General features: G+C 44.8%; 1 protein-coding gene across 2 annotated transcripts in view; it reads right to left on the bottom strand.

Moving 5' to 3' along the window:
• ASAP2 (ArfGAP with SH3 domain, ankyrin repeat and PH domain 2) overlaps window positions 1-23,532 on the bottom strand; it is a 326,350-nt gene that overhangs the window by 70,649 nt on the left and 232,169 nt on the right. For both annotated transcript variants that reach the window (XM_089672021.1, XM_089672023.1), the window contains exon 8: window positions 10,851-10,926. In XM_089672021.1, the coding sequence (XP_089528147.1) occupies window positions 10,851-10,926 (76 nt within the window). The remainder of the gene's footprint in view (window positions 1-10,850; window positions 10,927-23,532) is intronic.

Below are 23,532 nucleotides of genomic sequence, written 5' to 3'. Positions count from 1 at the left end.
GACACCCCCTGCTGGGGACTACAAAATAGGCTGTCAGACCTAAGAGTGTAAGTTGAAGACGTCTCCCAATTTTAACATCAATACCACCTGGGAAGACCCCTGCCTTTTGCTCTGAAACTTGGATCTGCTAACCCAGGACTTTGGCAAGTACCTTAACCCTTTCACCTCTCTCTGATATCTCTTGCTGTGCTGTTGGTCTCTGTATGTTTATATATATATATATATATATATATATCTTAGTTACATCTTTTTCTGTAAATATTTTTATTGCACCCTTTTGACCTTTTAGTAATAAATCTTTCTTCCTGAAAGTGTTGAACTGTTTCTATAGCTCTGCATTGCAATTTACGAATCCCTGCTTCTAAAGAGAACGCTACTGTTTGTTTAAACCACTGTATAACAGGCCTATGTTATGACCGTGTTATGCAGTCGATTATTTCAATCATTATAGTGTTATAGCTGATAACGCCGAGTTTCCTCTTTCTCTGTACAAAAAGGAGGTGGTGGCAGTGTGAAGGGTTAATTGCGTAATTAACCTGACCCAGTAACAATCACCCAGGCTGCCGGTACATCGATTGTGGCCCATTAGCTGGAAAATCGTTGTGCAGGGTGCAGCTGGGTGTAGCATTGTTCCGTACGTCACATCGCGGTTTTAGATCGGCTAGTCCTTCGGTCACGAGTTTTGGTGAGAAGGTCTGGGGTCTGACGCCTCAATCGTGACCCCCCCCCCCAAACACTTAAGCTGGAATGGCAGCGGACAGGGGTGTTCACATGCCGCAGTTGCAATGCTTCACTTTGCACCCACAACAAAAATGATCTGACATGTGGTACTTGACAGGAAACATGCCAATCGGACACAACCCATTGAAGTGAAGGAGGAAGTGGTGCAAACACACCGCACTTGCGTTCCATGAACGCTGTTGCGGTGCATTTGTGCACTTATGTGGTCAAAACAGGCGGTATTGCAGCCCTGAAAAGCATTCCAAAGGCAATGGCTTGTCAGGGGAGCAGTGGTTTGGATGCAGGTCTAAACCCTTAGGGCTCATTCACACTTGCTCTTTGTTTGTATCGCTCTTCAGGGAACATTTGACAGGAAGTGAGGAGGATTTGTATTGACTCCTCACTGCCTGCTTTAACCTTTTGAAGTGGTTGCAGGGCGTTTGCATTGCAGCCTCATTCACTTGAAAGCAACAGGGGGTATAAATGTGCCTACCCCTGGCCACAACTCTGCAGCTAAAGAGTGGGGTGAAAGTGCTACTCACTTATGGGGCTTTACCACCACCACCAACCGCTATTGTAAACGAGCCCATTTTAGAGACAGCCAGTACAGGATAATGAGCACACACTGGACAGGCTGTCATAACCCCAGCAAGCTGCACCTCTCCACACAGAATAGCGCTAAACGCCAGTACACGCCACTTACCTTAGATGAAAGCTTTCTCCGAACACCCGACCTATTCCACATCTTCTGTCCCACAGCCAGTCAGCATCCATCCTCAGCCTAAGGCAGAGCCCTGGTACCATGGTAACATAATCTATGCCCATGCTGTGGCCGAGTTGTCATTTTGCCTGAAAGAAATCCACAGCCTGGCAGGAGGGAGGTCGTGGCTCGGTGGTTGGGAACTGCTTGTTTCGACACTTCTATATCTTAGGCTTCAAACAATAGCTAAGGCTAGGTTCACACCTATGCAGTTTGCGTTTGATCTGTTTCTACAGTGCTTTTTGTGTTTTTACACATGCATTTTTTTCCCCTTGTTGCTAGGCAGATTAAAATGCAAAACACAGCAAAAATGCATAAAAAACGCAGCAAAAATTAGCTACATGCTTTTCTGCAGCATCTCCATTGAAGTCTATATAACCAAAAAACGCAAAGTTTTGCATTTAAAAAAACACCGGAGATCATGTTAAATGGACTGCTGTGCGTTTCCGCAAAACTGAAAACGCTACGGAAAACGCATTGGTGTGAACCTAGAATTAAAGTGGTTCTAAAGGCTACACATTTTACCTTAATACATTTCCTGCTTTAAAGGTAAAAAATGTGTCCCCCCCCCCCCCACTCACCTCCCTTTACTCTAGTCCTATACTGATCAAGCATTGTGCCTATCTGCAGCAACTCTCTCTGCGCAGAGGAAACAACAGGAGCCACTGGCCAGTGTTAGCAGGGAGTGTGGCTGAGCCACGCTGTGTGTGTCAATAGACGGACACAGACCACCTCGGGATCCAGCCCGCATAGGAAACCTACCCATGGGCAGGTTTACTCTATTTCTTCTGTAAAAAAGGCATTTTACAACACCATGAAAATCAACTCTGTAGCATACCAAAGAGTGCTAATATTTGTATGCAATCAGACAGGCCCTTGCACTACATAGTTAAAGGTAAATCTAAAGGAAATTGAACTAGAAAAGTGTATAAAGTACGACCAGCTTAACAGATTCATCCGTCCACACAAATGAGCTCCTCCACTCTCCCAATGGCTCAAACAGGGAATCAGAGAAAAAGCCACCATAGTGTAATAGAGTAGGGATCCCTGGAGAAGTCACGTGTTATCGTGACGCAACATGTCAGACTAGACGGCACGGACGGCAGCCATCATTGGACTCCCTATGCAAGCACCCTGACTGTGGGTTATACAGTTCATGCCTGGTGGGTCTATGACCCGATTTTAATATGTGAGTAGGTCTTTGGCATTTGTGTATGGTATAATAAACTTTACTCTATTACACTATTGTGGTTTTTCTCTGATTCCCTGTTTATGAGCCATTGGGAGAGTGGAGGAGTTTTGTAAAGGTGCCTTACCACTGTAATGGTTGATTAACCGTGGGCTGTGTGGAAGCTGATCCTGTGTCCATCCACAGAGTGAAATTCATTGGGACTAACTGGTGATCTATTATGCCTTTTGACTCCTTGAGGGTCAAAGAATGGAGGTAAGCATGCACGCTAGACGGTGACAGATGGTCTGATGCACTTGAGCACGTATTAATTTTCAAGGTCGAACAATGATTCATCACAGTTATACGTTTGGGACTTTGTGCTATATGATTTATGAATATTGTTCATTTATGATCACATGTAGTTATATTTGCTTAATATTTGTTTCACTTATATCACCTATCACTTATATTTAGTCACATTCTTGATGGCATGTTTTTGGGCTGCACATTAGGTGCACCACTGTACACCTATATATTTATTCATATAATTTATGTATTCGCCCATTTAATATAGAGTCCTTTATTTATATTTTTTATGTTTATTATCACATGGTATTAGCGCTACACCACCTTATCTACTTATGTTTCACTCAGTGTATAGTCATCGCAATTCAAGCGACACATGACTAAAATATTAGCAAGCACTGCGGGCAATTTAAGAATTGCTGGCATAATCAGGCCAAATAGAAGCCAGTTCCTGAGCAATAATGAGCACAAGTACTGAAAGTCCCCACTATTGCACCAACACTTTTTTTGCCCATGTACCCTGATGGTTACATCAGCCGCATCAAGAAAAGAATATTGTACGTCATTAAGTTTTCTGCCAATGCATGCCCAGACTTAAACTGGCCATAGATGTATCAAATCTTGGTCGGTTCACAGGGACTGGCCAAGATTCAATCCATCTATGGACAGACTGGTTGTACTGAAGGCAATCTATCAACTTCAGCACAACCAACCTGTTGGATTTTTTAGTAATCATTCTGTTCTGCTGGCAGGGAAGGCTACCCGCGGGCATAACACAATAGCACTGCAGGAGGGATACCCCATCAACACAGTTGGTGAGCGATTTTTTGCAGGAATGAAAATCACTCTATCGATGGTTTGGCTTAGGCCCTGGTTCACATGTTCAACTTGCACTACTTCAGCACACAGCTGTGAACCAGGGCTAAAGGTCTGTTCATGTGCAGCCAATGTTATCTGTGATTGGGTGAGTAAGCTACAATCCATCACCATAACTGCTGCAGTCCAAACACAAAACATATTTGGATTAGGGTGGATGCCAAGACCTGGGAGGACAGTGTTCCCTGAAACATAATAAAAGCCACTGCTTGATTAAAAAGCAATGGTATCCACCCAAAACAAAAATCAATTTTACTTGGACTTGAGTTTCATACTGGTTCAGAATACAATTAAAAGTGCCAACACAAAGACCATTCTAGCAAATGAAACCTTTTAATCTTTAAAACCTGTAATTCAGTGACATTACTCAACCATCACAACTTGATGAAACAACTGCTGAGAGGTTGCCATGAGCAACATCAGCAATGGACTTGAGAACAACATGGGGCTTCAGAGTTACCACTAAAAAAAAATAAAAATAAAATAAACCATTGGTGTAAATTAGAAAGCTCTGTTGTGTGAACACAGAGATGTCCCTTGAATAAATAATGGTGTTACTGCAGAAACCATAAGAAATTGCTAAGAAAAGTCAATGTATTGGCAAAATCAGCAAGTACACGGGGTTTTCACAGCTGCTTAGAGATGACTTCATTGCTTTTTCTATAAACATACAGTGTAAGCACAGAACATGTCTGATGATGTGTGATAAGGTGCTGACAACCCATATTCAAGGTTTTCCATTAAAACCTTAACCTCTAAAAAGAGCTCATTTGGTTTGTTTGGAAAGATTCAGTTATTTGCTTACAAGTCAAAATAGATATAGGAAAAGTGGTGGTGAAAAACAGCACTTGTGGGTTTTACCAGTTGTTCTGGGTATAAGGCACCCAGGGACACTTACTGCTCCCTTCCATAATTTACACTAGGTACCTAAAGCCTCAAACACACAATGGACAAATGATCGTCTTGGTTATTTTGGTTATGGAAATTCTTGTAAGACAGAATACAACTTCAGAAGTAATGTATTGTATTGTAGTGTAATGTATTTTCATTTCTGAGCATGCGCGATCTTGGTCACTTGATTTACAGACGAATACTGTACTGATTAACCAAAAAATTTATCTTAAGAGAAAAATTTTCGTGCTTGTGCCTTTGGATAATTTCACATGAACGGTCATGATCGGCTCTCGAAAAAACTGTGTACTAATAATCAGATTACCATACGATTGTTCCAAAAGCAGTATTTTTTGTCCAATATTCTCATTGTGTGTATGAGGCTTTAGTGGCAGGGTGTCATAAGTCACCACCGCCTTGTGGCGTTGGGGTGCAGAGTGTGAACCCTGTGAAAACTTCAGGCACTCAGAAAATAAATCTCTGCATTGGTATTTCGGGGGCTCTGCCTATGGACTCTGGAGAAACGACTCACTACTATAGAGGATATTTAATGACTACATGCAGGAGTCCCATCCATCAAAAATACATAAGAAACAAAACAACGAATACTGGGAATATGGCACCACTATAGCATAACTGCCTTATAAATTAATTATAAAATGAATGAGTTTATTAAATATTAATTTAGCAAAAAATAAAAACCCTAGGGGTGATTAAATACCACCAAAAAAAGCTCTAGTTGTGTGAACAAAATTATAAAAACATAGTTTGGGTACAGCTATGCATGACTGCGCAATTGTTATTCAAAGTGTGAGAGCGCTGAAAGCTTAAAATTGGCCTGGGCATGAAGGGGGTAAAAGTGCTTGGTACTGAAGTGGTTAAATTGCTATACACTAATTCCAACTATATGGGATAGCATAGAGATAGAATATCCCTATGTCGGGGCAAGCTTCAAATATTTTTTCTACTTAGGATGGAAAACAACTGGAAAAACAGGATGGTATTGATTATGATTGATGCCTAGATTTTTAAATATTTTTTTTAATTTTTCTAATCAATTTGGGAGAAGTGGTGCCCTAGTCACAGTAGTCTAAGTTTTGTTTATTACTAGGACTACTGTAGCTTTCTTCTCTCCACATAGCTTTAAAGTTCTCATAGCATGACTGACAAAATGTTACAGCAAGTAGACCCACATTTTTTATTCTTATTACAAGGGACATCCAATCAACAAGTAGGATATTTTAACTTGAAAAAACATTTGAAATGTTTAACTATAATGATCACATTTATCCCATTTCCTCGAAAGGGAATGCATAAGGTGGCTATAGATGGCAACCCCGAGAATGACATAGCACATAGCACACATAGCTGGGACCCACTGTGATCTTCCTGGCTTGGATGGAAGAATGCAGGGCATATTCCACGAATGCTTTGCTCCCTTTTCTTCCCAGAGGACGGAAGGGTTGATGACTGTTGGTGTTGAGTTTTTCCAACATGTAGAAAAATCTTTGCATATGACTTTTGTGTGGAAATGCCCATTATCATTTTTTGCTGGTCACTGTTTTTACTGATGTGCCTCTTAACAATTTCAGTCAATTCACTAGCACAGCTCCTTCCTCCTTGAATGTCATAACATTCTCTTCTTTTGGGAAGGTTCAATTAATGGCTATGCTGGCCCACCTCCTCCACCCCTTTCCTCCATTCATTACCTTTTATGTATCAGCTGGGGGAAGAGTGATGGGGAATACTATATCTCAGAGTCTGCTGGACGACATCAAAACCAAGATGGCAGTTTTTGTGGTTTTGGATGTGTACACAAGAGTATCCTATAATGTATAATCACTGGGTGTGTTCCTATGGTTGAATTTTCTAATCTATACTAGACACATACCATAACATGACTGTGCCTGGTGGCATTGGGAAACACAGACCTTTCATTTCCCCCAGTCTGCAGAAAACACCAATATCTGTATATTTTCAGACAGATTGGCTTTCTCTTATCCAATATTTGTGTTTGGGACTAAGCACACTCCTGATGTATGCTTTAATACAAGTCAGAGTCTATACTAACAAGAAAATGATTTTCAGGAAGCAGACACAGTCTTCTGAACCTCATTAACATCTGTATGCTCTAATTAAGTCCCAGAAGATTTTGATCTTTGCACTGGCACATATATAAAACTCAGCCCTGCGGCTGCATCAGAGGTAATTATCACAGCTCAAAGCAAACTAAAACACAGCAAAAAAAATTGTAGTCCTGATTGAAACAGCTGGAAATGAAAGAGATTCATGAACGCAAGTTGATGAAGACTTTAATCCTCTCTAAACTATAAGATAATGCAGCTGTAACCCCCGGTATAAATGGCAGAGATGAATGAAGGTTGAATGAACATAAAAGTGATACATCCATTTAGGTGGAAACTAGTGTGCTCTACCACCTAATGCCTTATGCTTTTTAGCTGGCCATACTGTGCATTATTTTTTTTTTTGTTCAACCAGTCGATTGATAAAAAAAAAAAAAAAGAAAAAATGCAGATTCCCCTATCAACAGATAACAGTCCATATTGCCATCGCACACGTTCCTGGAACGAGCTTGCAAAAGTGCTGGGTGCTGCAACGACCACCAGCTGGATCATGGAGCATGCATGACGTAATGTAAATATTCGCCTGCACACCATGGATCTTCATAATAAAATCAGAACGTTTTTATATTAAAGATAAATAACACCACGCAGGGCCCCGAAACGTTGCACTTCTCTGTTTGTGATGTGATCTTACTTCAATAACAAAAAGTTCTAACTTATTTTGAAAATCTGTAGTGTGCTGGCTAATATTTACTTTGTGATTCCCCCATCAACACATTCTAATCCTCCCAGTAGCACTATTTGTTTTATTATAGGTATTTATATAGTGCCATCAGTTTGTGCAGTGCTTTACATACATATTGTACATTCACATCAGTCCCTAATCCTCAAAGGGCGTACAATCTAAAGTCCCTAACTTACATTCATACATACAGTTGTGTTCAAAATAATAGCAGTGTGTTGAAAAAAGTGAATAAAGCTCAAAATCCTTCTAATAGCTTTTATTTCCATACACACAAATGCATTGGGAACACTACACATTCTATTCCAAATCAAAATATGAAGAAAAATATATCAAATTTGTGTTGTTCCTCTAAAAAAAAAAATGAAGAAAAGTGAATATTAGACTGTTCAAAAAAATTGTAGTGTTTGTATTCTTCTTTACAAACTCAAACATTCACTATATACACTGAAAAATGTTTGAAGATTTTGCTTTCCTTTGAATCACTTAATATTTAGTTGTATAAGCACTGTTTCTGAGAACTGCTGTACATCTGTGTTGCATGGAGTCAACCAACTTCTGGCACCTGTGAACAGGTATTCCAGCCCAGGATGATTGGACTACATTCCACAGTTCTTCTCTATTTCTTGGTTTTGCCTCAGAAACTGCATTTTTGATGTCACCCCACAAGTTTTCTATTGGATTAAGATCCGGGGATTGGGCTGGCCACTCCATAATGTCAAGCTTATTGGTCTGGAACCAAGATGTTGCACGTTTACTGGTGTGTTTGGGGTCGTTGTCTTGTTGGAACACCCATTTCAAGGGCATTTCCTCTTCAGCAAAAGGCAGCATGACCTCTTCATGTATTCTGATGTATTCAAACTGATCCATGATCCCTGGTAAGCGATAAATAGGCCCAACACCGTAGTATGAGAAACATTCCCATATCATGATGCTTGCACAACCATGCTTCACTGTCTTCACAGTGTACTGTGGCTTGAATTCAGTGTTTGGGGGTCGTCTGACAAACTGTCTCCGGCCACTAGACCCAAAAAGAACAATCTTACTTTCATCAGTCCACAAAATGTTCTCTTTAGGCCAGTCAATGTGCTCTTTGGCAAATTGTAACCTCTTTAGCTTTTTTCCACGTCTTTCAGGTTTTGGTTGCCATTTTAAAGCATTTGCGATCATTTTAGCTGAGCAGCCTATCATTTTCTGCACTTCTTTATATGTTTTCCCCTCTCCAATCAACTTTTTAATCAAGGTACGCTGTTCTTCTGAACAATGTCTGAAGCGACCCATTTTCCTCAGAATTTCAGAGAGAAATGCACTGTAACCAGCATGTGAAACATTTGCTGCCTTCCTTCCTTAAATAAGGGCAATAATTGCTACCTGTTTTTGAAAGAATGAATGACCTCACTAATAGAACTCCACACTGCTATTATTTTGAACATGCCCCTTTCAATTAGTGATTCAACTACACAGAATCAGCAGCATGCATGTCATGACTGTTGGGTCTGTTGGATTTCTATTACTCTACTACACCTGCTAGTAAATTATTTGCCATGTAGAAACATAATTTCTACCAAAAACAGTGATTGATCAGGTTAGTGATGTCTGACTGCTATTATTTTGAACACAACTGTACATGTACTAGGGACAATTTAGATAGTTGATCAAGTGACTGACTCCTCTTAAACGGGACTGTTGGTATACTTTTGGTTCATCTGCGTTTGCAGCCAATCAGCTGCAGCGCTGATTAGTGTATTCTGCCAGAGAAGTCTCTATGCCAGAGTAGAATAGCACAGGGATCCCCCCCATATTGCAGCTTACGTGTTCTTAACATAGCTGCCCTAGTTTCCTTTTTCCCTTTATTTTCACCTGGTGATCCAGAAAGAAAGTCTATTTTCAGCTTCTTAAACAAATCAAGCTGTCCAGCAAAATGGGCAGTTTGAGGGTTAAGGCAAACCATTTACCACTGAGAGGGGTGCTTACAATTATCAACTTTTATTTATTTATAGAACACCTTTATTCCAAAAGGAACAAATCTGTTGTAACTGCTTAACAAGTGTTAACTGAAATTAAACTCTAATTTGTTAGGTTCATCTAAATATGCTAGTGCCTCCAATACTACTTTCTCCCCAAATTGACAATGCTGCTGTCCAAAGGTGTCTCTGTTGCTCCTTCATCCAGAGTGGAGACACCCAAAGACTTGAACCAAACCACCAGGTGAAAATAAAGGGGGAAAAAAGACTAAAAAGAAAATGAATACAGATGCTACATTTAAAGTGGTTCTAAAGGCTTACAGTTTTTACCTTCCTGCAAAAAACATTGTGTGTGCATATTTCCGCTCATCGCCACCCCCCCCCCCCCCTCCCGAATAAATACCTGAGCATGATCGCAATCCAGTGCTGTGCATAAGAAAAGCAGCTCTTCCCACTCTCTCCCTCCTCACTGGTGGAGACACACCAGCAGCAGCCATTGTCTCCCGCTGCTGTCAATCACAGCCAGGGAGGAGGAAGTGTGGGGTGGGGCTGAACCACGCTCTGTGCGTCTTATAGACACACAGAGGCAGACTGGGAGTGAGCACATACTCAGCAGGGGGGGGGGGGGAGAGGCTAGGAGTGTCGGCGGGGAACCCGAGAAGAGGGGGATTGGGGCTGATCTGTGCAAAACCACTGCACAGAGCAGGTAGGTATGACATGATTGTTATTTGTTAAAAAAAATAATAATAGGAACGTTTAGCATCACTTTGAGGATTGGTTAGCTGCAACACATTAATTTTTGTTTTGGGGTTTATTGCTGCTTTACATCTGAAGACTGGCATATGCACCTCAACATGAAACATACTATGGAAACACAGTCAGAAGATTGTTTAATCTGCTGCTATCAACTCAAACTTGTATGAAATGGGGATCCAAATTCAGTTTGGAGCACAGTACAAGTGTCTCTTGTTCCTTTATATTTTTCAAAACAAAGTTAATATTTGTTTATGAAAAAAGAAAAAAAAAAAAACTTTCAGCAACAAGAATCCACCAAGGAAAGACTGAAAGGCGCATAGAGGCACTGGGCCACCTGCTGAGCAGCGGTAAGCTGTTTACATAAACAAATTCTGCAACTGGAATCTGTGTGCATAAATAATACATTTATTTATCTGCTTATAAAAGATGATTTTTCTGAACAGAATATAACAACATTCTGAATGCAGGAGCTATAATTGCTACCAACAAGACCCAATAGGAGCCTACTTTTCTGAGCCTAATCAACAAACACCAGCAATTAGCCACTGATTGCTCACCATGCATTAAAAACATATATTACCGTGTGCAGATCTGTTGATAGTGTCTCAATAGAGGGCTTGAGGCTTTCAACAGCTTTCAGTCCATCTTGAAAAAAGCTAGAAAGGAAAAGAGAGACCTGTTAGGTGAGGTTAGAACCAGCAAAACTGATGAGATCTGGAATGTATCAACATAAATTATGGAGCAACCAATATTAAACAATAACAAATGATCCTGAAAGCAATTTCGGAACTGTGGCAGTTCAGGTACAAACACCATTAGAGCAAACTGAATGTCAGCCTCTCATTAAAGGGGGCCATCTGAAAGAAGGATTTAGAGTAAAACTCCATGTTATTCACTTCTAGACGTGCTTAAGGTGATATTAGACTAACAGAAATTTCAATGTATTTAGCGGGGCCTCTAAAAAGAGCCCCACCACACTAGAACATACACACTTATGGGGAAAAAAATATATAATAAATAGAAAAAAAGATTTCAGTTTGTTTTTCAACTGAGTTGTACAGTTTATAGGTCACATTAAAGGTGGAAAAAGTTCTGAATTGATTTATCTTTATCTAATTTTTTTACATTACAGAATCCTGACATTTTAACAGGGGTGTGTAGACTTTCTATATCCACTGTACAAAAGTCACTTTTGACAAGTTTACCCGACGCCATGAGAAAAAAATGTGACAGGGAAGGAGTTCCAGCAGACTGACAGCCTCAGCTCTGTTCCTGTGTTAAGTGGGGTGTGTTCCTTCCCTCCTATGAGCGCTCACTGCCCTCTGCATAGTGTAACATGAGCTCCCCAACTGCTGCTTTCTGGGTGCTCAAACAAGCTGTATAAATTCTGGACTTTAAACAGATGTAGTGAAGATATGGGTGCAGATAAACAGGTACAACCTATGTAGGAGGATTTGTTTAATCTCTGTAAATCACCTGAATCCAGTCACTTCACTGGGTAGATGTAAGGGTTTACAACCACTTTAATATAACTCCCAACTGTTCGTCACTTAGAGGGAGTGTCCCTCTTTCGTATGCAAAGCCCTCTGTCCCACTTTCCTTTTTTTAGATGTGTAGACTTTAAAAAGAAAAAGAAAAATCTAAAATAATACTTGCTTATCCAGGCTCTAAATAATTGCATCTGTTATTTTGGAAACCCAGTGTAAAGGAGTAGGGAATAAAAGCACTTGCATATTTAATCAACCACTTTTGCATATTAATTCTCAGTGGTCCATGTAGCGGGGGAAGGGTGTGCTCTTTGCCAACATACTTTGTACTAAATGGTATTCTTCTTTCCCATCTCAAAAAGCTGAAAGTGTGCAAAATAAAATAAAAATAGGGCATTATAAATATAGCTATAGAAGTATATGCATTGTGAGCAAGGAGAAGGTATTGGCTAGCTAAGAGTTAAACACATAGCCCTGGGCAAATGAAGATACAGCAGGCACAGAGGGTACACAGCTGCTGAATCCTGCCGCTTGCTGCCAGTCCAAAGTGACTAATGTAGCAGCACAAAGCAGAGCATTCCAAAAAAATCATTTAGCAAATTAGTTTTCTCCTCCGATTCCTCTGGCCGTGGTGTGCTGTAAATCAAAGATACTATAATCCGATTATCAGATCCATTTATGTGATTAGATTTTCAGGTTAGAACTGCTGCTGCAGAATTGAATTTGCTAAAAAGCCAATGACAATTTGAATGGGAAGTGAGGGATGCGGGGAAACAAAAAACAATCACAGGGTAAATGTTTGGGGGCAGAAGAGGCTGGAATGTGCTAGACATTAAGTTAACATTGACAGTAATACAGCGTATTGATGAGCATTAGTAATGGTGCACTGAATATACCCCTGGAGCAGAGAGTGTCCTGATCAATTGTCATTAGCCGCCCGGCAGCAAAAATAATTATAGAGCAACTCCAAATCATGAGAACACGATCGCAAAATTAGAGCAAAACCAGACCAACAGGGAAATAAGCAGTTGGTATATTTCTACAGAACATACAAAGAATTTTGTTGGTAACCTTACAGTTTGAAGCAATATCTCATTGCTCCTCAAAAGTGAGGAAATTAAAGTGATATTAAAGATTGACATTTAAAAAAAAATAACATATACTTACCTGTTGTGTGCAGTGGTTTTGCACAGAGCAGCCTCAATCCTCCTCTTCTCGTGTCCCCCAGCGGTGCTCCTGGCCCTTCCCTCCTGTCAAACCGATTGCCCCCATATCCACTGTTCTGTCTGTCCATTCACACACAGAGCACGGCTCAGCCTGCCTCCACTCTCACCTCATTGGCTGCGATTGACAGTAGCTGGAGCCAATGGCACCGCTGCTGTGTCTCAGCCAACAAGGAGAGAGAAACTCCAGAGAGCTGCTGCTCTTGTGCACATTGCTGGATTGGAGGGGGCTCAGGCGAGTATTGGGTGGGTGCTGCTGTACACAGCATTCTATGGATGAAGGTAATAAACCTTCAGCCTTTACAACCACTTTAAAAGCAATTGTCTCATGTAGACGTACATACCTATGGTATGTCAAACCAAAGAAAGTGTAAAAAGATAAAAATGATTGCTTGTTGCACAAAGAGATTCTAACATGGCCTATATATTACTGTATCAAAATGATATTTCAAGCCAGCTGTTTTCTGTAATTAGTATTGCACATCATTAATCTTGTCATCAGTCAGACTATTTATTTGGAGAAAAGTAGTCACTCTGCCTGGTATCATCATATGCACCACACTGAACATGGACCAATTATAGACCAGCATTTGAAAGGTAAAGGACCAATCTCCAAGCAGGTTGATGTTCCTCTGGCTACAGTTACAAATGTAATTAGGATGTTTAAGGTCCACAGAATTGTAGCCAACCTCCCTAGATGTGGCCACAAGAGGAAGGTTGACCCCATATTAAAGGATACCCTGAAAACCCATCTCTTCAGGGAAGCCTACCCCGCCCTCAACTAACTGCCGATCTCCTCCACTCTTCCTACCACTCCATCCCCCACTGCTATTTCCTCCTGTACCACTATCCCCTCCCTCCTAGATTGTAAGCTCCAAGGAGCAGGGCCCTCAAACCCCTCGTGTATTGTATTGTTACTGTACTGTCTCATGTACTGTCCCCCATTATAATGTACAGTGCTGAGCAAACTGTTGGCGCTATATAAATCCTGTATAATAATTATAGTGTGAATGGTAGACAAGAGCAAAGAAAAAAAAAAAAACTTACAAGGAGACACAAGCTGAACTTCAAGGTCAAGGTACATCAGTGTCTGATTGCACCATCCATAACTTTTTCAGTGACAGTGAGCTCAAAAGGTTAAGGGTTTAGGTGCTTGCCTGCAGTGGTTATTTAATGCATGGTTATAAAACTACAATTGTATTAGGGCCCATGTACACTGCAGCTGATAAACACACGTTTAGGAGCCGTTCAGCATTTTTTTCAGCAGTCCCTGAACTCACCCTAATGTTTTCCTATGTGTTCATGTAAACATCTTTGTTTGCAGGCATTTGAGTTTACAGTAGTTTTCTTGAACGCAGAAAACTTGCATTCAGCAGTCGATTTTATCAGTGTTTCAAATGCAAAACGCTTGTAAACACGGCAAAATCAAGTTTATAAGCGTTTGCATCTGAATTATTTTTTTTTTTTTTTTTTAACTCTTCCAGTTTCTGATGCTGTCCAGAGCCTTTTTTCATCATGAAAAATGGATGCAAAGCATTTTCAAGGTACTCAGATGGACAAAACACTGAACACAGGATGTTCCTACCAAGCTTGTTACACATTGCAATGACCAATTCAGACCTCAGACCTCTCCCACCCTTGGAAACAAAAGATATGTTAATGACCATTCACATCTAAAATTCCTCATGAATCAGGTGGCCTTACTGACTCACTCCACCAGACACCTTTCCCACCATTGGAAACAAAAGAAATGTTAATGAGCAACTCACACCTAAGCCAAGTTCAACACATACGGCTGTCTCTGCTTCTACTCTCTGTATTTCTCTGAAACAGTCTGAAATAGTTAATAATTTACCACTTTTCAGTACATTCTGGGCATTTGGGAGGTTCTCCTGTGCTTATCTTTAAAAAAACGCTTCTAAATGCAAACGCACATAAACGCATTATGCAAATGCAGCTAAACAGACAGTTTTTAACCTACGTTTTCCAGCAGTCATTCAGAAGTGTCCTGTGTACATGGGGCCTTAGGCTGCAAGCATTCTTAATCCTATAACCAAATATGAACAAATGTATTATGGTGAACCAGTTGTGTCAGTGTACCATTTTTTCCTGAGACTCCACCAGATGGACAGTCATTCCTTTTGTGCTCAAAAGAATTGAAAGTGTTACTAAACCCAGGACTCTGCATTCGCTATTATCTGGTCTCCCACAGTACACAGAACATGGAAACGCAATTATTTCACTAAATATAACACTGTTAAATACCTTTTCTCATGAGCAGTTAGAGTAGTCTTGTGACTTCTATCAGTGTCCAGCAGAACACTGGTTACAGCTTGTAGGAGAAGTTTTAATTCTCCCATAATTGTCCTTTGAGGCTGCAGGACCCCTGATTCTGTCTGGACAGCGCTTGTTAGGATCCGCCAGGCGGAGCCCTCCGTCTGCCAGCTGGTAGACCTACCCAGAGCGTGGGGTCTAAGCCCGGGCTGTGCTTTCACCAGGGCCCCTGATGGTGGGGATGGACTTGAAACAGTCCCGGGCCAGGTCACGACCTCTGAGCGGGCCACCAGCGGTCGAGGAGGCCTCCGGGGATGTATGTAGGTACCAGAAGAGCCAGCTGTGAAGAGGATGGCGGCCCCAGCAGGGTGGTACGGATAGTGGCCCCGTGGGGTAAGCGGGGTACCGAATCGGCGGGCTAGGAGTAGTCGGGTCACACGCAGGGTCAGCCAGGTAAATCAATCCGTAGGAACAGTCGGGATAAGCCGAGTCAAAACGCAGGAGCAGGCAGAATAGTCAGAACAAAGCCGGGTCAATCACAGGAGCGGGTAGAATAGTCAGAACCAAGCCGGGTCAATCTCAGGGGCAGGCAGCGTAGTCAGGGTCAAAAACAGGGTCACAGCAGGAGCAGGTATTCAGGATCACATATAGACCTTGCGGCAATTTGTGACAGTGCAGGGCATCTTTAAATAGTGCGCCCTGCACTGTCATTGGCTGGCTAGGACGCGCCCCCGGCTGTCATTGGACGCCTGAGGCGCGCCCGCGGTTTCTACTGCGCGGCGTCCTGTCAGCCGCGGCTCGCCGGGACCTAGTTCCGGTGTCCCGGCGTGATCTGCAGCCAATGCGCATGCGCGGGGGACAGAGCCGCGATTGCGGCAGACGGAGCCGGGATCCCTGACATTGCCCCCCCCCAACGGGCACCCTCCGGGAGCCCCACTGATCTCTCCACCGCGGGTGAGCACGAAAAAACTCCCGGATGAGCCTGGGCGCGTGAACGTCCTGGGCGGGTTCCCAGGAGTTCTCCTCAGGACCATAACCCTTCCATTTTATCAGGAACTGAGTCTGGCCCCCCCTCCTTCGGCAACTGAGGATAGTCTCCACCTCAAATTCCTCCTGGTCACCTATGGCGATTGCCTCGGGAGGTCTGGATTCTCGGTCTGGGAAGGGATCCGGTCTGGACGGCTTCAGGAGAGATACATGAAACACAGGATGTATTTTGAAAGTCTGCGGAAGCTCGAGTTCGTAGGCCACCTCGTTGACCATTCGTTTAAACAGGAAATGGGCCAATGTACTTGGGTCCCAGCTTCTTTGAGGGGCACAGCATCTTCAAGTTGGCTGTTGCCAGCCAAACCAGATCTCCTGGTTGAAGAAGTAAATCTCCTCTTCTCTTTCTGTTGAAAGCCTTCTTACTGTCCTCCTGGGCCTTAGCGATGGCTTCCTGAATAGTCTTGTTGTTGACGGAAAAGAAGTTCAAGATGTCCTGCGACGCCGGTACCAGATTTTCAGGCATTAGATCAGGGAGGAATGTGGGGTGATACCCGTAATTAGAAAAGAATGGTGATTGACCCGTAGCTGAGTGACTTGAGTTGTTGTATGAGAACTCCGCAGAAGGCAACAACGTCAGCCAGTCATCCTGGAGATAGGAGGTGTAGCATCGTAAATACTGTTCCAGCGTTTGGTTGGTCCTCTCGGTTTGACCGTTGGTCTGCGGGTGGTAGGCGGATGAGAGCGACAGCTTGATTCCCAGCGCTTTACATAGGGCGTTCCAGAACCTGGAGGTGAATTGCACCCCCCGATCCGACACAATGTCTTCGGGGACTCCATGAAGCCTTACCACTTCCCGAATGAAGATCCGTGCCGTTTCCGGTGTCGATGGGGTCTTCTCCAGGGGCACGAAATGCGCCATCTTCGAGAAGCGGTCGATGATCACCATTATCGCTGTGTGGCCTTGGGATGGTGGGAGTTCGACCACAAAATCCATGGCTATCATTTGCCAGGCCCGCTTGGGTATAGGTAATGGATGTAACAATCCCCATGCCCTACTCCTGGAGGGTTTGTTCCTTTGACAGGTGGGACACGTCCGGACGTAACGCTCACAATTCTTGATCATGTCCGGCCACCAGAACGAGCGCCGTAGCAGTTCTAGAGTCTTCGTCACCCCGAAGTGACCTGCCATTGGATGGTCGTGGCAATGCCCTAGGACCAAGGTTCGCACCTCTTGTGGGACCATGATTCGGTCTTCCTTCCAAAACAGGCCACCGTGGTTCTGGAGGGGTGACCCAGACGGAACGGGTAGTCTTACCGAAGCATCAAGAAGCCGGGAGCGCAGTTCCGTTTGTAGCGCGAGGAAGCTTCCAGAAGGCAGGATGGTGTCTGGTACCGCAGCGTCGTCGGGGTCCTCAAACATGCGGGACAGGGCGTCTGGTTTGGTATTCTTAGTACCGGGTCGGTACGTTATATGGAATGAGAATCGAGAAAAGAAAAGAGCCCATCTCGCTTGGCGTGGTCTCAGTCGTTTTGCCGTCCTTAAATATTCTAGGTTTTTGTGATCTGTAAATATTAGGATGGGGTGAGTGGCCCCTTCCAGTAAATACCTCCATTCTTCCAGAGCGGTTTTAATGGCCAGGAGCTCCCGATCTCCAATGTCATAGTTGCGCTCCGCTGGTGTCAGCTTCCTGGAGAAGAACGCCACAGGGTGCAGTAGTTCCTTGGTACCATTCCTTTGGGACAGAACCGCTCCTACCGCGTTTTCGGAGGCGTCAACTTCCAACACATATGGGAGCGAAGAATCCGGATGGCAGAGAATGGGAGCAGAGGTGAACAGTCTCTTGAGCTTATCGAAGGCCGACTGAGCTTCGGAGGTCCACTTAAAGCGGACCCCTTGTTTCGTCAGTTGCGTGATCGGGGAGACCAGACCGGAGAAGTTCCTAACGAATTTTCTGTAAAAGTTAGCAAAGCCGATGAAGCGCTGTACCCCCTTTTTGTCGGCGGGTATTGGCCAATCTAAGATCGCCGTGACCTTCTGGGGATCCATCGCGACCCCCGCGGAAGAGAGAACCAGTCCCAAGAATGTGATCTCGTGCTGTTCAAAACAGCACTTTTCAGCCTTAGCGTATAGCCCGTGTTGGCGCAACCGTTCTAAGACCCATGACACGTGACCCCGATGAACCTCCAGTGAGGGGGAAAAAATTAGGATGTCATCCAAGTAAACTACCACGAATATATCAAGAAAATCGCGAAAAACATCATTGATAAAATGCTGAAAAGTCGCCGGGGCATTACAGAGCCCGAACGGCATCACCAAATATTCGTAGTGACCGAATCTTGTACGGAACGCCGTTTTCCACTCATCCCCCTCCCTGATACGAACAAGGTTATAGGCCCCCCGCAGGTCTAATTTAGTGAATATCGTTGCTGATCTCAGTCTCTGGAGGAGCTCGGGGACTAGGGGTAAGGGATAACGATTCTTTACCGTAATTTTATTTAGGTCACGATAGTCTATGCAGGGCCGTAACGATTTGTCCTTCTTCTCTACAAAGAACAACCCGGCCCCGGCTGGGGATGTGGAAGGACGAATAAAGCCCTTCCGAAGGTTTTCGTCGATATATTCCCTCAGCACCCCCGATTCCATTTCTGACAAGGGGAAGATACGGCCGAAAGAGATTTCCGACCCGGGTAGGAGGTCAATGGGACAGTCGTAGGGACGGTGTGGAGGTAGAACGTCAGCTCCCCGCTTACTAAAGACGTCCAAGAAGTCATGATAGGCCGGAGGAATCACCTGGGATAGATTGGTGTCTCCGTCCAAGCACAGGAGGAACCGGGGAACCATGGGTCCTGTGACGTGGCAGTGACTCAAACAATAGGGTGACCGAAAATGAATCGTTCCCTTTTCCCAGTCAATCTGGGGGTTATGGGCCCTCAGCCAAGGGAGCCCCAGAATGACTGGAAAAAGGGGGGAGGCGATGGCGTCCAAACGGAGGAACTCCTGGTGATGGTCTGCCATATTGGTGAAAATGGGTGGTGTCTCCTGGTCCACCACCCCAGATTTTATACTGGACCCATCTGCCAAGAAAATGTTGAACCCCCTTTCTTTGGTCTGGAGAGGGATTTTTTGCCGGTGGGCAAAAGTCAGATCAATAAAACAGCTACAGGCTCCTGAGTCAACGATCGCGTTCACCGACAATATTCCTCCGGGGAGCTGTAAAGACACAGGAATGGCCAGGTAACTAGACTGATCATCCCTGCCTGCAGGTAAGGAACAAGAAACGGCCGTGGACTTACTCGTTTTTGCAGGACAGGAGCGCACCTGGTGACCCGCTTCCCCGCAGTACAGACACAGGTTCAGTGAGCGCCTCCTCTGGCGTTCCTCGACCGATAAGTGGGAACGGGCCAGTCCCAGTTGCATGGGTTCCGAGTTGTCTCCCATCTCCGTGTTTCGCGGATGGTTCCCTGGGGCTGGAGTTGTATCTCTTGATGGAATCCATGCCACCCTTTGACCCTGGCCGCTCCTTTCCTGTCGACGTTCCCTTAGTCTACGGTCAATTTGAATGGCCAATTCAATCAATCTTTCCAGGGAGTCAGGTAGGCCTACTCGTGCGAGTTCGTCCTTGAGAGGCTCAGACAGTCCAATGCGGAACTGGTGACATAAGGCCGCATCGTTCCATCTGGTGTCTCCCATGCTACGCCTAAAATCGGACGCGTATTCTTCCGCTGCCCGGCGGCCCTGTCGCAGAGAGTATAGGGTAGCCTCTGCGGAAGCAGCCCGCTGAGGGTCGTCATACAAAACGGCCATGGCCTGAAAGAACTCGGTCACGGAGTCAAGATGGGGGTCGCGCCTCTCCATCAGACGGTGGGGCCCAATCCTGGGGCTCATCCTGAAGGAGAGAGACTATAAACCCCACCTTGACGGTCTCGGAGGAGAATGTGCGAGGCTGCAAGTTAAAATATAGTGTGCAAGCGTTCCGAAAGGCTCGGAAGCGGCTCCGGTCCCCACGGAACCGCTCCGGCAGGGGAACGCGGGGTTCAGGAGCTAAGGGTGTGGCAACCGCTCCGGATACCGGGGTAGCGGGAGGTTCCACAGACGGGGAACTCTGAGCAGGGGGAGTCTGGGGGGCTAATGTCTCCATGCGGTCTTCCAGTCGGGCGCAGCGACTGTGGAAGTTCTGGAAAGCCTGGGTCAAAGTTGCCAGGTGCTGGCAAATATCCTCTAGGGACGCCGGTCCACTTCCTGGCTCTGTCATGGCCGCAAGGTACTGTTAGGATCCGCCAGGCGGAGCCCTCCGTCTGCCAGCTGGTAGACCTACCCAGAGCGTGGGGTCTAAGCCCGGGCTGTGCTTTCACCAGGGCCCCTGATGGTGGGGATGGACTTGAAACAGTCCCGGGCCAGGTCACGACCTCTGAGCGGGCCACCAGCGGCCGAGGAGGCCTCCGGGGATGTATGTAGGTACCAGGAGAGCCAGCTGTGAAGAGGATGGCGGCCCCAGCAGGGTGGTACGGATAGTGGCCCCGTGGGGTAAGCGGGGTACCGAATCGGCGGGCTAGGAGTAGTCGGGTCACACGCAGGGTCAGCCAGGTAAATCAATCCGTAGGAACAGTCGGGATAAGCCGAGTCAAAACGCAGGAGCAGGCAGAATAGTCAGAACAAAGCCGGGTCAATCACAGGAGCGGGTAGAATAGTCAGAACCAAGCCGGGTCAATCTCAGGGGCAGGCAGCGTAGTCAGGGTCAAAAACAGGGTCACAGCAGGAGCAGGTATTCAGGATCACATATAGACCTTGCGGCAATTTGTGACAGTGCAGGGCATCTTTAAATAGTGCGCCCTGCACTGTCATTGGCTGGCTAGGACGCGCCCCCGGCTGTCATTGGACGCCTGAGGCGCGCCCGCGGTTTCTACTACGCATGCGCGGCATCCTGTCAGCCGCGGCTCGCCGGGACCTAGTTCCTGTGTCCCGGCGTGATCTGCCGCCAATGCGCATGCGCGGGGGACAGAGCCGCGATTGCGGCAGACGGAGCCGGGATCCCTGACAGCGCTGATTGGTGTGCATTGCTAGAGAGTGCATGTGATCAGCACATTGTGCATCCTGAGCTAATACAGAAGCCACCACTAGCACTTGTTGTCTGCCAGTCCAGACTGAAGATCCAGGTGCCACCCTCTCCATCAAGAAAGAAGCAGAGGAGGTCCCTCCGCTGAGCTCTTCAGCATTGTGTGTGGATAACCTCAGATATTGCTATTGTAATCAAAGCTCAGTAGCAATCCATCTGCAACCTTTGAGAAGAGGACTTGCACTTGACATCTGCTAGCTTGAAACTGGTCAATATGACATTTTTATGTGCAATATTTAAGTGATATTCAACCCTATTCTATAAGCGATTTCAGCATTCCAAGTAAACCTTTACATTGTTCGCCCCTTTTTTGTATTATAAGCTTTCATGTTTTAGCTGGTTCTCTGTCTGCTGGTTTCACTTCACAGTTACAGGGTAGCTCAATTGCCTTGCAGGGCCATACGGAGCAACCATTCTGGGCCTAATTCCAGGGAAAGACTAGAGGCTGAAGTGAGGAGACTACCTGCACAAGTAGCCCTAAAGGACAAAGCACAGAAGACACCCCTACTGGGGCAGCACTGCTGTCAATTATTTCCCTTAGAAAAAAAGAGGCATGTCTTCTGTGTGTAGTCCAAGCCACCTGTGCGTGTGGGTGCAGACAGGGTCCTCACATCAGGCAAATTTTGTAGGGGTATGTATTCAAGCTAGGCAGAGAATAACATGCAGTCCTAAAACGTGACTGGTGAAAACTTCCCTACCCAGAAGTTCAGGAAAGCTGTGCACAGGAAACAAGAGGATGCAGCTGTAAGGGCCCATTCACACTTGACTAATTTCTAACTCTTGCCAAACACGCCTATAGCATTTGACAGGCATTAGGCATTTGGGAAGCGTTTTTAACGCTCCTCAAATGCCCTATGTGCATTTGTGAGGTGTTTGCCAAGCATTTAAAGCAGCACCACAAACACTTATAATTAAGTTTAATGGTATTAATGCTCTGCAAACGCCCGCCAGGCGTTTGAGGAGCGTCACCATAGACTTGAATGGGAGGTCTCAACTCCTCCTGACTGGACATGAGGCGTTAATTTTACTGTGACGCGACGCTAACGCTTCGGTGTGAACAGCACTGTGTGCAGCCATGTGTAGAATTTGCATAGGTTAAAAACGCTTACGAACCGTCTAGCGCCTGCTAACAAAGCTAGTGTGAACTTAGCCTAAAAATGCAAGCGCTTCTAAACGGTTTGTTAATTGTTCTGTGCTGCATTAACCACTTGCCAACTGCACTATAGTCAAATGACGGCTACAGCACAGTTGTCTAGTCCTGGTAGGGCGTCATATCACATCCTCCCAGAACGCACCCTCCCACGCGACCCCCGCGATCTCCATGACCGCTGTATCCTACGGACGCAGCTGATCACGTGGTGTGGTAAAAGGCCAAACACAGCGGCCTTTTACCACATGATCTGCCATGTCCAATGACACAGCAGATGACTGGTAAATGCAGTTGCTGGTTGTCGGCTGCACTTTATTCACGCTGTCGCAGCATGAGGAAAGTACTGCCAATAACCGGCAATTGTGAGAGGATGGATCGGCACTGATGATCAGTGCCCTGATTGGTGCCTAGCAGTGCCACCCACCAGTGCCGCCAGTCAGTGCCCAGCAGTGCCGCCAGATAGTGCCCAGCAGTGCCACCTATCAGTGCCGCCCATCAGTGCTGGCTATCCGTGCCACCTCATCAATGCCGCCCATCAGTGAAGCCTCATCAACGCACATCGGTGAAGGAGAAAAATTACCTGTTTGCAAACTTTTATAATAGAAACAAAGAAAACCTTTTTTTTCCCAAATTTTTTACTTTTTTTTTGTTTATAGCGAAAAAAATAAAATCCAGCGGCGAGTACATACCACCAAAAGAAAGCTCTATTTGTGTGAAAAAAAAAATGATACAAATTTTATATGGGTACAGTGTTGCATGACTGCGCAATTCTCATTCAAAGTGTGACAGGGCTGAAAACTAAAAATTGGCCTGGGCAGGAAGGGGGTATTAGTGTAGGCAACTGGTTAATCTATAATGATGTGTTGCTGTTTACAAAAGTAGTCTTTTGCACTACTTTAATATTTACCTATCAAAAAAAATGTTTCAAAATGTTTTTCTACTTCTGAACATAAATAAAACTGGAGAGTGCAAAATCTGGTGCACAGAAACCAATCAGCTTCCAGGTTTATTTGTCAAAGCCTAATTG

This window comes from Staurois parvus, unplaced genomic scaffold, assembly GCF_062004578.1.
Source record: "Staurois parvus isolate SC_StPar_1 unplaced genomic scaffold, SC_StPar_1.0 ptg000118l, whole genome shotgun sequence".
In the NCBI taxonomy this organism is placed as follows: domain Eukaryota; kingdom Metazoa; phylum Chordata; class Amphibia; order Anura; family Ranidae; genus Staurois; species Staurois parvus.
This window is presented reverse-complemented; position numbering and strand designations above follow the sequence as displayed.